The sequence below is a fragment of the Ambystoma mexicanum genome, chromosome 10, assembly GCF_040938575.1.
Source record: "Ambystoma mexicanum isolate Mex_15411 chromosome 10, UKY_AmexF1_1, whole genome shotgun sequence".
NCBI lineage: Eukaryota > Metazoa > Chordata > Amphibia > Caudata > Ambystomatidae > Ambystoma > Ambystoma mexicanum.
Window position 1 is genome coordinate 1367534854 of NC_090932.1, and position 15476 is coordinate 1367550329.

General features: G+C 44.3%; 1 protein-coding gene across 3 annotated transcripts in view; it reads right to left on the reverse strand.

Annotated features, from left to right (window-relative positions):
* GRK3 (G protein-coupled receptor kinase 3) overlaps window positions 1-7570 on the reverse strand; it is a 1763027-nt gene extending 1755457 nt beyond the window's left edge. The window contains exon 1 of one of the 3 annotated variants that reach the window (XM_069619380.1): window positions 5730-7570. In XM_069619380.1, coding sequence (XP_069475481.1) covers window positions 5730-5842 — 113 coding nt within the window. In that variant the 5' untranslated portion in view covers window positions 5843-7570. The remainder of the gene's footprint in view (window positions 1-5729) is intronic. The other 2 variants (XM_069619381.1, XM_069619382.1) reach the window with 2 other exon arrangements.
* Window positions 7571-15476: the final 7906 nt, after the last annotated feature.

The window sequence follows — 15476 nt, forward strand, 5'->3', positions numbered from 1 at the left end:
AACCTTTTCATGCAGCTTCCCCAACACAGGCCGTTCAGTAAGGGGGTCTGAAATGCAAAATTCCCCAAAGCATTCCAATTTTTCTGTCCGACTTCCCATCACAGACCAAAGCAAGGGGGTGTCTGAAAAACAAAGCGATAAATCATTCTGTGTTTGTTTTAAACCAGATGTTTGGGCGAAATATTATTATTTAACAGTGTAATTATTTTGTGAAGTGAAATTGGCAGAAAATGTACAATGGCGATTATGTCTTTTTAACTCACTTTTGTGATTTATTTATGCTGAGAGAAGTTGATTGTGTTGTGCAGTGGATAAAGTGTTTTGTTTTATATTCATGCTCATTTCTATTACATTTAATTTAAATAAATACCAATATATTTCCCATACACCAGCCTTGTGCTTGGCTCATTGTTATCTCAGGGGCGAGGGATTACATGTGTCTGAGATAGGGCTAAAAAATAATCTGTTAAAGAGTTTATAGAATAACCACTTGAGTGTGCTGAGTGTGGCTTCTCAAAAAGCCGTTACACCAGTATGTGAGGCCAAACAGAACAAGTGCATTTTACATTAACGTTTTGTTTTGTGCCACAGAGAAGGTGGCGTGTGCAACCATTTAGTGCAAGATTTATTGAACCTATAATTTTAATAAATAGATGTTCTTTCTATATCATGGCCTGGTTCTTGAGTCATTGTTGGCACAGGGGGATGGGGGGGCTATGTGGCTCTATATGACTCATAGACAGGGCTAGCTGAACAAAAATAATCAATGTGCTGTGGGTCATCTTGATTGGAGAAGAAACTCTCCATGTAAGCTTGGTCTCTCAATATATCATTACAATTGTAAAACGTCTTATTAATAGCTGATCGTAGGAACTGGTATGTTCCTCTTCATGTAGATCTCTGTATAGTGGTTGCCAAAGGTGACTATCTTGTCTCATAGTTGCCCCTGTTCTTTGAACTACAATCTCTGCTTCCATTTATCTTTAAGTAGATTCCCTCAGCTCTTTGGAAATAGTTATTCAATTTTGCCAACCAACGTTTTGCTGGATTAAAGAATTTGGCACATTTTAATCAATGTATCACACTACTGGTGGTTCTCTTCCTTTGATGTAATGCTGTATGTATTAGTCACCCTTTTATATGGCTTTTGGAGTATAAAATACTTTTATATTACTAAATATAAAAGTAATTTATTCTCAGGAAAGCAGGGGGTGCACTGTGATGTTTCTAGCATCTGCACAAGTGAGGAGTGCTAAATTGCAGAATCCTATTTGTAGCATGGAATGCAAGGGAATTTGTGGTCACCAGGTTTAAGACCAACGTGTTGATATTGTTTGGTGATCCATTGATAAAATACAAGTACTGCATCAGCATTGACCTTAATATGTGCCCTGCTCTACAAGAGAAGCTAACTGATCAGGAATGGGTCAGCAACATCCTCATAAAAAATCATCACATGCAGAGTAGCACAGATGAGAACCTTATCAGAATACCTCTTTAACTCACACATCTAGTCTCAAGCACAAGTTATTGATCAGCACACTGCCTTTCCAGATCTATGCAGTTGACCCTCAGATTCGCCTTTGGCTGGAACAGGAATGAAGTGAGGGGGTTAGCTCCATGAAATACTTCAAACACATCCATTCCTGCTTGAGAGAGAACGAACTTTGCCTAAATCATTTGATTACAGAAATACTATTATTGGGATACGAACCAAGGAATACATTATCATGTTCATAGAAACATGTCTTTGAAGGATCTCCATCACTAGCTTCAAAAGCAACCCCTTTCGTGGCATCTTAAACCCAGACATCCAGACCTCTCCTTTGTTGCTCAGATCAATTACATTGTAAAGAACATCAACTTCTTACTTAGGATGCTAAAACAGTCCTCCTGCTCCAACAATTTACACATCAGTTTGAGTTACCAGGGGCATTGGTTCTATCTTGCCTAGACTGTTGCAGCATTGCCGAGGGTGGCACCTTAAAATAAAAGGTACGAACATTACAAAGAATTCAAAAACAAGTCACTAGACTATGGGCCTGATTTGCCATATGTCTACAAAATCGAAATTGAGGAGGCATTGCTTCTGGCTTGAAAAGGTTTCACTGACTACTGCTTTTATAAATCGCATGCACTGTCTTCATCGTTCACCTTGTCAAACGCCCACATTACACACTAGCTCATCTTCAGCGATCCGCTACCTCTAGCTCAATATGCCAAGCCAATAACAAGAGAAACAAACATGGAGGAAAAAACATAATGTTATTCGGCTCCCGTCTATCGAATGTTCTCCATTTGCAACTGTGATGAGCACCAAGTCTACTTGCCATAAGAAAAACAGGGTCAGTACCCACGAAACCTTTCCCACCTTCCTAGAGGTACTCAGCTAGGCCAAAGACTACAGAGGCTAACTTGAGTTCTGGAGGCGGCACTGATCACATGCCTGCCCAATGTGAAAGGTTCCCACCTCTTCTGGTCCTATTCCGCATATCCCCCATTCAGGGCTTAATCTCCCAGTGAAAAGGAGCGAGACCCATAGCACAAGATAATTCTGACATTCAATTCACACCGAGTGGTAGATCCTGCTGCATCCAGTTGGCCAACACTATTATAATATCGGACGCCACACACCATTATTGTTGAGAATGATATGGTCTTGCTCAATGCCGCTAAGAGGCTGCAACGTAACATGTACATGGGTTGAAATCACATAAATACATACTGCAGATAGATAAATTGATAGGAAGATAGGTCGGTGGATGAATAGATTAATAGATATAGATAGATAGATAGATAGATAGATAGATAGATAGATAGATAGATAGATAGATAGATAGATAGATAGATAGATAGATAGATAATCATTTAATAAACTCAATCTTTAAAACAGTAGTGATTTTCGGAAATCCTTTTCTTCTGGGTATTAAGAGTAAAAAAAAAGGAACATTTGACCATTTTATTCCTGATCGATTGTAAAACAAAATGCTGTTTCCCTAATTTTGGGGTGAAGTCTACATTTATTTGCAAGTATTTCCAGAAGCATATAAGGCAATGAACGAAATCCAGATTCGGCCATACACAGGAATTGTAACTAAAATATTCTCCCGGAGTGACATTTTGGCACTGAGGCCCAAAATGAAGGCAACTACACAGTGCAAAGGTTAAAGAAGACATACATGAGACAATATAAGGAGGGCATGTCAGGGATACAAACGATTCCAAATGTGCATATCCATTTTTACACTTTTGTGAAAACTAGTTTTTGCTAAATTATAGCATACAGAGAGAAAGGCCCCATTCAGAAATATTTAAAAAAAACAATAATGGAAGCCATTTTTTGAACACTGCCGATATTTTTTGCAATTTGCAATTATGATAAATTGTACAACACAATATGCACAGGGCACTTGCCGGGAAACAATAGACACTACACTGGGAACAACATGCTTCCTAACCAGGGTAGCAGTCAGCAGGCAGCTGCACATGAATTCACTGTCACTGAGCATACGTGTGTGCTTCGTCCTAAAAGTATCTGACCTGCACAGGAGCCGGCCTAGACCAAATTGTAGTGCGACTACAATAGGTTATGAACCAGCAAGTACAAAGTGTAAAATGTGTTCATGTTTTCTAGTTAAGATGATGTTGCACACAGACAACCCTTGATAAATAAACACTAGCTGCACATTGGTATGAAGGAGTGCTGCCCCTTTCAAACCTCCATACCAGAATTCCACTTCGCAAGAGGCCATTTTGGGCGCTTGTATATGTGGGTGATAAAGACATGCAGAAGGGTGGCCCACCGAGTCACTACTTGCATGCAGAAATACACAGGTGTTTTTCAATTCGTTGTTCTCGTGCATTTTGCCTTCATTGTGTTAATCTGTACCACCGAAATGGCGTGGTGTCATTTTGTGACAACTGACAGCAAGTGTGACCCATGGTAACCAAAAATAGAAACTATCACAGCACAAAGGACAACTCCTTGTCCAAGTAGATACAAACAGCACACTGCGCCCTACATTCAGTGGTCGAAAGATACATTGTTACAGCAATGCAGCAACACACTTCAATACCGGAGAGCCCTTTGTTTCCGTGGAAATTCCCTTCCTGGATCAATTCTTACTCACTTGATACAATCACGTGGATGGCGATGGCGCTCTAGGGCACTTACAGCGAGCCAGACAGGGCCTCTGTGCTTAGAAACTGTACGCCATTGCAATCAGCATGCATCTATTGCATTATATGCTGTCCTAGCCTACCTGGGAAGCAACAAAGTGCTGTGCAACAAGGAGATCTGGTAGTTGTGGGATCCAATGATATGGATACAGTTAGAAAGTGAGAATTTAAGACCACAGACAGAAGAAGGATGTGGACAGAGCAGATAGAGACTGCACTCCAATGGTCCTGGGTAGAAAGGCACTGGATACAGGTTAGGGAGGGAAAGGCAGGCCCGGTCTGGGTTCGGAGGGTATGCAAGTTTCCACAGATCATGAACTTGCAACATGTGCTATTAATTGCCAATGTATTATTGGTCCATTTCCCAACGTGTCTATGACACACACCTGTGAATGGATGCTAGGTTATTCTATGTATCCCGTGATACACGATTCCACATTTTTAAACAAATTTAAAATATGAACGAAGATTTGATAGCCAATACATTGCACATAATGAAAATAATTGCATTAGCTGAGCAGCAGCTGCTGTGAGCTCAAATAGCCTTGTTCTGGATAGTTTGGCCAGTCAGAATGAATGCTAACTCTTTCAACACATAATAAAATCATAGCAAATCTCTTTTTGGAACTATGCATTTTGTAGACCACATCACAAATGAATGTGTCACTTGGTGCTTGAATGATAGGTGTACTTCCTATTCAACTTCATGGTGGACCCTGACAAAACTAGATCTTGTAAACCACAGATTACATGCAGATCTTTTCTGGAATCCCTGAGTTATTATATTTTTTAAAAAAAATATTAAGAAGAACACGCTTGCTAGCCCTCACACAGAACTTTATTGTTTTTTATTTCACTTTTTTATGATATAAAGAACTAAAACTGCTGTCAGCAGTGTCTAAACACTTTGTGGAATTGGGGATTCAAGTTACGTCACGAGACTAACAGAGAAGCGGGGACCAGCTGACCTTCTTTAAAATCGTTCAAAGTCTGGCAGAGGTGGAGAAGTTGGAGACAGTTATATATTGGATGGTGGGAAAAATGAAGGGGTCTGGCGGTACCTTAGAAATTATCCATCATGAGGCTGAGAGCCATGTCCCAATTTTAAGCAATACGTGATCATGTGGCGTACATTGTCGAAAAATGTCTCACCTCATGCAATGGATGTCAGCCTTTTATGAAATGGCCCTCAAAAGTGGACAAATGTTTCCAACATCTCAGAGAACATGCTCCGAAGAAAAGGCAACCGTACAAGTGGATCAAACCAAACTATTTCCTATATATTTATGACCTTGATGCCTCTGTATACTCTGGTTTCCTTTTAAAAATAAACATTAAGCTCGGGAGTCCTTGATCAGCTCAGAACACTGTGCAGGTACTTGTTGCAGGTACTCTGCACAGCATTTGTCACTGCAGAACATATTGTACAGTACTTTGCACTTAGACCAATTTCACAATGGTCTAGTGCAGCTATAGGCCAGTTTTCGTAAAGTAGCACCAGCTGTCTGCTGCCACGCTGTCTTCTTCTATATAATTACTTTCCTCCTTACCTGGGCTCGGGCAGGACAATTTTCTTGCTGGCACGAGCCGCCGGGGTGGATTTGCTTTTCTCCATTGCCATCAGATAGCTGACATCGGCCAGCACTGACTCCAGGTCCGCCATGCTGGAAATGTAAGCGCTGGAAGCAGTGAGAATATCCTCAAAAACAATGACAGAATTGGTTCCGGAACAACAACAACAAAAAACCACAGTGATATCACAAGATTCAAAAGCAGCAGGGCCTTCCTCCCAAGGTGAACATCTCTGTGAGTATCAACTCTGCTGCCCCATTGGCTGCCTTCAATGGCTGTGTATATTGGCCACTACTTATTATAACTCCACTCTTTATTGCTGGTTCACAGTGGCTGCACAGAGGTGCTTCCCTGCTGCATATTGTGAAGTCGTGTATGAGTTTAGTTTTGCAGCTTCTGTCCTCGGATTCAGGGGTTCAGGCGGTCAACTAAAGGCTCCGACCAATAGAAATCCGGCCCAGACAGCACCTTTCCCCTTCACATAAAAAATTAAATAAAAATACAAGCAAGAACGCCAACTGCGGTCTCCTGCTGAACCCAGATGAAACCCCGTGTTCATATGTTGTGCCCAGAGGACAGCGCACCTGCGGCACACAAGCTACGGAAGAAGCCAGGCGTTCCTCGCCAAGAAGCAGTCTCTTCCCCTGTCGCCGCGCAGGAAGCAGACCCAAAGCAAAGCACGTTCACCACAAAACAAGAAGGACGGAAGGGGAAACCGCCAAATTCAATATCTGCTGCGCAGCATCGTTTACATTCCGTGGGAGAGGGGATTCCACCCCGGAGGCAGCGAGAGGTGCACGCGCTTTGAGGTGACAGGTTTTCCTTGTGACGGTTGTGGTGAGATAAAAAAGAGAGCGAGGGATGACGTCCTTTCCTCCCAAACCGATAAGGTGCATTCAACTATATGCTGCGCGCGTTGTCTTCTCCTCGGGCTCCGTTGTCGAGCCCACCTGCAGTCTTTTCCCACAGGGCTGCGGATGTCATGGCAGCTGAAATGTAAAGACTAAAAAAATGACCAGCGACACAAAGGTTGCGTGGAATGGTGTGTTTTGGTTGGGAGTTCAGAGTCCTTGTTGACAGGCGAGGGGGTGTGGGGGCTGGTCCGGGCGGCGTAGACACTGTCCCTGGAGCGCAGGCAGGAGATGCTGCCGTGTGTGTGGGTGGGGGGCGGGGGAACCCTTGTTTAAGCGGTGGCATCAAGACCCCCCCTATCTCTGCAATGCTGCGATGGCTCTGCTTGTGCAGGCGGAGAACGGCACAGCCCCTTCACGTCACGAACAGAACATTGGAAATCCCACACACATGTACCACGACCCACACATAACGGGAAGCGCGATTTAACACCAATCTGTCACGATAAACGCGGCTCTATCCCTCTCATCGCTCGCGTTAAAGCTGCAAATGACACCCCCAGCAAAAGATAAAGACATCAATTTAAAAAATCACCATTCGGTGCCAATGTATATACTTCTTGGATGCTCAAAAACCGTATTTCATAAGCTGACTGAAGTGTCTCCAAACGTAGACGGTCACACGCGGCGCATTCGTGTGCCTTTCGAGCGCACCACAGGGGTCCAGTTGTGTCTATTCAAGTAGACAGCTGATTTCTGTGCTTTGTATCCAGCTCCGGTGAGAACAAAATGGGGCAGCTCTCTTGCTGAGGTATATTTTAGCGTTTCCTTTCATTTGCTCTGTTTTTTTTTTCCTACTCCTTCAGCTGACTGCCTGCTGCTTCTGTGCTGGGCTCGATTCCCATTAGGAGAAACGCTACGATGTGAGTTGCGATGTTTCCTCTCCAGAGTTGATAGCCCTCCAGTTCCCGCAAAACCCTGGTCATGGATCATGTCGAACTCCTGGACTGGACTGTACAAAATAAAAAAAGTCCGAGGCAACATGCCAACTGTCTAACAGCCAAGTGTTATCAAAGGCGGCATTCTTTATTTTAAAGCAGCAGCAATGCAGAGTGGTGTGGGCAAAACAAAGCGGTGCATGATTGCTGCCACCTGTCTTAAGATCTGACCGTTTCTTTTCAGTTTTCACGCACCCCTCAGAAACCTGACCGGCACCCCGACTCCCCAATCACTGTCTCAGTGGCAGACTGTCCTTTAGAGACACTGGACGTTTATGTTGCCTTTGAAGGTCCAGTAAGGCTGGGGAGAGAGTCAGACTTATGGAAGGAAAGGTCCGATATATAAGCCCGGCCCCCACTCTTCTGGCTTTTTAAGCCTGCTGGTGCCTGGCAAAGGTCAGTAGAGTCATGGTATTAGTGGAGAAACACGTTTTCTTTCTCTGCAGGTCTTTCCACCTCTGCACTACCTCACGTGGCAGCAAAAAACAAAACCCTGCGTGCCACGCGACGACGCAGAGTTCAAGACAGATCAGGGATAATGTGGACAGTTGCCCTTGTTTTGCTACTGCACACATGAAAAGCTAATGCTACAGTGGGTCTCGTGGGCTTAACAGCATTGTAGGCAACCGAGCTGGTGCCATTGGGAAATGTGTACTCTGGCTGCCTGAACATTCACGAGAGTTTCTGTCAAGTTCTCCGCCAACGCCCTAGTATCCTGCTTATACCGTCTCACCAAGGATGTGTTCCAATTGTTTCACCAGGAAGTTTAACTTGTGGAAGGAAAGGCCCAATGGGGAACTTCTTGCTCCAAGAGCACTGTGCATCCAGGAAGGCTTAAGCTCAAACTATGAAGCATCACTGCACCTGCCACAATTTAATATGTGCCTGTAACGCTTTCTAGACCAGGCCTTCAACCTTCGCACATCCTCACTGCACTCTCCCGTCTACCAAACAGGAAGATAAGTGACCTTCTTATTCCAAACAAAACTGCATTTGTAACAAGATGTGCAACAACTTGTTCGCCCTATTGCAGCCTTCCAACAGAGTTGTATATCACTATTAACCATGTCTGCTGACACCTTAAACAATGGTCCATGCAGTAGAGGATGATAGTGCTTTCACCCAGATGTGGGTGACAGGGCGTATTGAAACCTGACCATGGATTGAGGTTTCTAGTTTCCATGGTAAAAACTGGGCAAAATCCGTTAAGGAGCCAATGGATTCAATGATAAGTTCTCAAACAAAGACTCCATGCTCAGAATGTTGAGTTGTTGAATAAGATGTAAAAAACGGTTCTCCCTTGCGCACAACAGCTGATTGTCAGTGATGTATATTTGCAAAAGCAAAATGAAGCAGTCAAGGGAGCCAGAAAATCAGAAAATTGGTATTCCTTTGTTTGACAACTATCTAGTTTAGAATTTGATTGGCTATATTTGGACAATTTGACCAAATACACAAATATATATATATATATATATATATACATATACATATATACAGTAAGAGGTTGAATTAAGCTATTAAGATAAAACCAAAATTAGTCGACCAACTTTGTATTTGTATTTATTGAAATCATTGAGCGCTTTACTCCAAAGCGCTTTACATAGCAACAGCATGATACATAAATTGCAGACTATCAAAACGATAGTCCGTCAAACAATCTAGAACCCAGTAAATTAAAGGCACAAACAGAGTAGAACATGGGCAAATCCTGAAACCAAGAAGACAACACATTTTTGGTATTTCCACGTGAGGCATTGCAGACTGTTAATGGCGAGACTGGCAGTGAATGAGCCAGATGTGTAGACAATGTCAGGAAAGGATGACATTTGCAAAGGAACAACTTTGAACATGATTCTTAATCACTGTAATAATAATAATGATAATAATAACATTGCAAAAAATCACAAAGAAGGCTAGGAAAAGTCAGGCAACTTGAAATTAGCAATTAACGGTCTGAATAATAAATGGCAGCTATTTCTGGTAAATGGGGCAATTGCTGTATGAAGAACATTATGCAAAGCCCATGCCTCTAGAGGGATCAATTACTAGACCAGTGCTCGGCAATGAGATTACATCTGTAACCCTGTAATGAATTTGGTGGTCAAGGCAGTGATATCTTCAAACAAGATGAACATCTGTCATAAAGGTGATAGTCAAAAGGGAGTGGAAACTTGGAGTGTGATTTAGTACCACCCTGAAGATGGTGTCCCTGCTGACCATCCATGACTGTCATGCCCTTGACCCGATCCTGACGATGACCACAAATGGATGAACCAATCTTCCAGTGCCATGAGGGCCCCTAGAGGACTGCTGCGATGCGTAGGCCGAAGTATACTTGCTATGAAAGGAGACCTTTCCGCAACACTGTTTACGGTATTTGAGGGAACTGGTTACACATTTCCAGAAAACGATACAGTGGATTGTGTTCAAAGACTAGTTATCAAAAGGGTGAATGGTTCAAACCGCCAATTGTATGAGGAGCGATGCCAACATAGCTCTGTAGACAGAGCATCCATGTGTTGATGTGCAGGGTACGGTTCCAAGTCGCAGCAAGTGTGGCTCGGCCTTTCAGCCTTCTGAAGTCAACACACAGAAAATCACTAAGTTCAAAAATAATAACCCCTCTATAATTAAAGAGCTTAATTCATGTTGTGGCATGCCCTACGCGAATAGCCATTTATTGCTGTCAGTATTAGCATTATTCATTTGATTATATAGGGCAGGTTCAATAATGAAAGCTTGCAAACGAGTGGAAATAAAGAGTACAAGTAAGAGTAAATACCGGGCACATTCAAATTCCTTAAGGAAAAAATGACAGCAGAAACAGCAGCAAAAGGTATTGCTGAAACCAGTGATCATGGAAAATGCCTAGTCATCAGCACATGCATTGATACTTGGCAAAGTGGAATTCCTGCAATGCTGCTTTTTCACCAGATGGCAAGAAAAAGCTAGATGAGCAGGGACTGACCGACGAGTTATAGATTCTAGAACGACACCTGGCATCCTGTATAATTACTCTTAGGTGTACTGCACAGGCCCATTCAGTGTAATGTGGTTGCATAGTGCCAAACATTTAGTGTAGCACTTTTGGTTTCCCTTACCTGGGCTCAGGCATGACAATCTTTTTGCTGGCTCGAGCTGCCAGGGTGAATTTGCGTTTCTCCATTGCTATGAGATGTCTGACATCAGCCAGCACTGCCTCCAGGTCTGCCATGTTGACTAGGCCTTTTCCATGATTACGTTTTGGTAGCAATGTCTTTGAGCAGTTAAGCAGAAACACGGAGCCCCAAATAGATAACAGTCACGGTTTACGAAATAACCGTGCCAGATCTGTTGCAAAAAATATCAACAAACCTTGAACTACTGAAAAAGAAAGCACACATTGGCAGTTGACAAGAGGTTCACGGAGGTATTCTACCAGCCCCCTTCGTGCCTTTCACATTGGTTCAGTCCAAGTTTGAGTATATGTATACAATCATAATGCAATGTCTTTATTTCCATGCTGTTCCTGCAGAGCTGCAACATGCATTTACGTGTGTGACAATATATAGATTTGTTCAACAGTAGCCCCCGCCGCCTCCTACAGGGAATTGAGGAGGGTTTCCAAAAACTAAAGTGCCAAGCTGTGCTCTAACAGATTCACATTATATTTCAAATATGTATTAAGGAAATCCTTTTCATAAACCCCGGTAATATCATTGGTGTGTGTGCGTGTGTATGAATCAGGGATTCACTTGGGGGCAGCCGCATTCGAAGCCAGACTTTGCACACCAATAAAACCGGGTTTATGTTGCTTTGCTCTGCGTTACATGTACAACGTGCACGAAGTAGACTTCAGAAATAAAAAAAAAACGCCGTCACCACAAAAAGAAAGGAAACGAGAGAAGGGCACCGAAGGAGAGAGTGCCAAATTCAACGATTGAAGGGCAGGTTAATTTGCATTATTCGGAGGCAATGCACCACTGACATTGGTAGAAGACGCCAAGCCAACTCTTTTCGTCAAGCAAATGTGTCTGATGTGGGCTGCTGTTATTTGTGTCTGTGGTCGGATGCTGCCGTAACGAGGTCACGTCTAAATACGCCGACATCATGCCAACTATGTTATTTACGTCACCTCCAAGTGAGTCCCGCTATGCCAGGGTTTGAGATGGGTGTGTTGTGAATTCAGAAACCCTGCTAGCAGACTGGCGTCGGAGGGTTAAATCATTCTCTCAAAAGGGGAGGAAGGAGCGCTGCATTGGGTGGGAGGTCCCTGGGGCTGCGGGGCAGTTGCAACCCTGATCCCTAACGACAGCTTGGCATTCTCTGTCCCCCTCCACAGTGCTGAGATGGTTCTGTGTGTGTTCGGGCAGCAACTATCACTGCTTCTCTATTTTGCTTTTATTTATTTTTTTTTACCACAAACAGGGAACTCTTACACACACGTACAAGGGGCACAGACGCTCAACGGAAATCAGACCGCTCCTATAAACAGTCACTGCGAATGCTCGTTTCCTTCCCTTCTGTGGTGCAGGTTAACGCGCCAGCCCTCTGAAAAAACACATTTTTATAGCCCAGTGACAGATCCGCGGGATCCCTGGAAATTACATCGCAAAACGAAACGAAAGGGTTTTTTTTTTTTTTTAATTCCCCAAACAGTTTGATTGCATCTATTTTAGCAAATCGCGTATTTCTGTGCTTTGTCTCCAGTTCCAGAGAATGCAATAGGCCTTGTGTTGTGGGGATTTTTTTTCGCTTTTCCTTTCATGTGCTGATTTTTTTTTCTTCTCCAGCTGACAGCCTGCTGCTTCTGTGCTGGGCTGTAGTCTAGTGATGCCAGGTCCTACGTCTGATGGAAGCCCAATCGCCGAACAAAACAAGCCCCAAAGAAGCCGATTCTTTATAACGAGGCGGCGGGGTTTGAATATAAAACATTCTATATCAATGCAGCAATTTATATGCGATGGCAAATAATAACACATTTTGTTAAACATCCCTGCACCCTTCTTTGCACAATAAAGGACACGTCCACCGTGAATATTTCCTGATGTTCTACCACATATAAAGATACGATTTTAAAATCGGTTGCGCAACGTACACACAATGTTTGCATTTAGTCAGGTGGAGAAAGGAGTGACGGATTAAGCGAATACAAATAGCAATAACCAGAGGAACTGAACAAGCAAGCCTGGAGTAAATAACAGAAGATCAAAACAACTTCCTTTAACTAAAAGTTCTTTAAAAGGTACAGCATTTTATAAAATACCAACCTCGTCTTTACAAATATGTCAACAATGTCTTTATATAGTGCTCACTTAAAACATGCACGTTTGATGTGCAAAGAGATTAAGGAACTCCCCTCCAATGTTTTGAAGTCCCCAAGTTACAGGTAATTTCAACAATGGTTCTCAGTACACACAGAGGTGACCTTTTCTTTTGCGGCACACGTGCACTTTTGGGCTTACTGCACAAAAACACCCAGACTCGCTTGTAGTCGAAAAGGTCGTATTAATGTAACAGGTTCAAGCTCAAAAATGAACGCTAATCTGGGTCCCTGGCCTTACAGACTAACAAAACTGACTTGCCAAACAAATTTAATAATTAAACACTTTCAATTTCCCCAACAATTAAATAATTAAATCAGTTCAACTTCCTCCCTACCTATCCCCTGTTCCCTACTGTCTCCTTACCATCTTCTCAAGCCTTCCTTCCTGCTTTCTCCCCGGGGCCTTGCCCCTCCATCTTCAATACCTGTTCCCCCTCTTTGTACCCCCAGGGTAGCCTGTTCGTGCAAACAGCACCACCCCCATCCTTTCCTGCGCTTTCCCCCATTGTGCTTCCCTCCCCCCTCATCCAAAGTGGGCCATGCCCCCGGCAACAAGCAACGTCATACCCCTTCAACCAGGGGTGGACTGGCCTTTAGGGAACTCTGGAGATTTCCCGGTGGGCCTCTGCACCCTGGGCCTCTTTTCTGTGGTATTTCCAAATGTTCTCATAGGAAAAGCATTGGGCTTGCTTAAAATGTGTCAAATGGGGCCACTTTGAACTTTATTTCCAGGGCCTCTTTTGGTTCCCAGTAATTATTTCCAGGGCCTCTTTTAGTTCCCAGTCCAGCCCTGCCTTCAACTCCCCTCTATACCAAACTCTTTCTTCCTATGACCTGCAGCCAAGCTGACCTGTCACATCAGCAACAAGAAAATCTTACATCAAAATCCCCCAACTAATGCTCCAGCCTGTCACACAAAAACTACCAGCCTCCCCAGACCTTTTAATCTTACGCCAAAAAACTCCCGAAACCCAATGAAGGAGGAAATACAAAAATTCCGAATACAATCCTCCTCCTCTCAATACTTTGCACCCTTGCAGGCCCTAAAAAAGTTGGTGGGAGGGCGGGGACAAACGCTCGTTCTTAACCATCGCCTGCTCCCAAACCTTCCCTGCCCCCTTAAATACCTCCTAGAGATGTGCTATGCGCAGGCCAGGTCGCTGGCCTGTGCAGTGCCCAAAATAACCCTGGGGGGAAACGCTTTGCGTTCCCCCGGTACCCCCATTCGGGCTTACTGCACAAAAACACCCAGCCTCGCTTGGGGTGTTCTTTCTGCCCCCACCTAACCTATCCCTTCCGCTATTTCCAAATGTTATTGTGTCCTACACCGCCAATTCCGCATCCACTAATTTATAACCGTTACCAAATACCCATAGATGCACTCCCTCCTCTCGAAACCGAAAACTTCAAAAGTTATTGCCCCCTGCTCCAGCACTTGCCCCCCGCGCACTAAAACTTCCTCCATCTACCAGTTAAACTTCTTCCTAGTCCTTCCCACTGTCCCTTCATTCCCGTCCCCCTCCAAACCTTCCTCACCTACAACTTTGCCCAATCCACCTTCCCTAGAGCCATATCTCCCGACCAACCGGGTCCCCTAATATTTACTTTAACAATGTTACTCCTGCTTCATTTACTAAGCCATTCCCCCTTGCATGTACTATTGTACCCTCCAGAACTCCATGACACTCCATTCTCCCCGCTAACATGGGCAGCAATCAGTCCCCCCCTAAAACCTCATATCTCACTAAGCATTGTTGTAACAGACCCCCATTGTGACCCAATGATCCATTTTCTCCCCACATTCCCTGTCCACTAACCAGTTGATGACCACAATTCATTTTTGCAGCAACTCACCATTCCTCCATGCACCCATCTGAAAAAGAAAAATGTTTTGAGTTTCTCTTCACCGATGCAAAAACCCCCTCCTCCCCCACCCCTGCTCTTGCCTTTGTTCCTAATCAGCCCCAATACTCAGAACTCTGTTTTTAGCCCCTGTACTTTCCTTAACCCAGCGACCCCCCTTTTCCCTCCTTCTCGACTAGGCCCCACCCCGCTAGCTTCCGATGCCGCCCGCAAACCTCTTAAAGCATTCGTTCCCAAAACCTCTGATCCCTCCCCAAAATCCTCCAAACCCTCCTCCTAACACCTCTTCATCTGTGCCGCCAACACTGCCGACCCATCCTCCTGCTGCCATACTCCTGTCTTTTCCCCCAAATGTCTCCCCCAAGCCAAACCCATCCTCACCAGGCAAAACCCTTACTTCCCCTTACGTCCATTTCACTGCCCCCCATTGCACCAGGGGCCCTCTTGCGCCCCCGTCCATGCAGTCAAATCTCATCGCTTTCCCCCCACACTGCACCAGGGGCCACACAAGCACCCCGTCCATGAGGTCTGAACCACATGACCACCACTACACCAATTTTTTCCCACTGCACCATAGGCCCTCGTGCGCCCCGTCCATGCTGTCACATCTCATTGCTTTCCTCCCCACTGCACCAGGGGCCAAACGAGCACCCCCGGCCATGCAGTCCAGTCCACATGACCTGCCCCTTCCCGTACCTCTCGGCA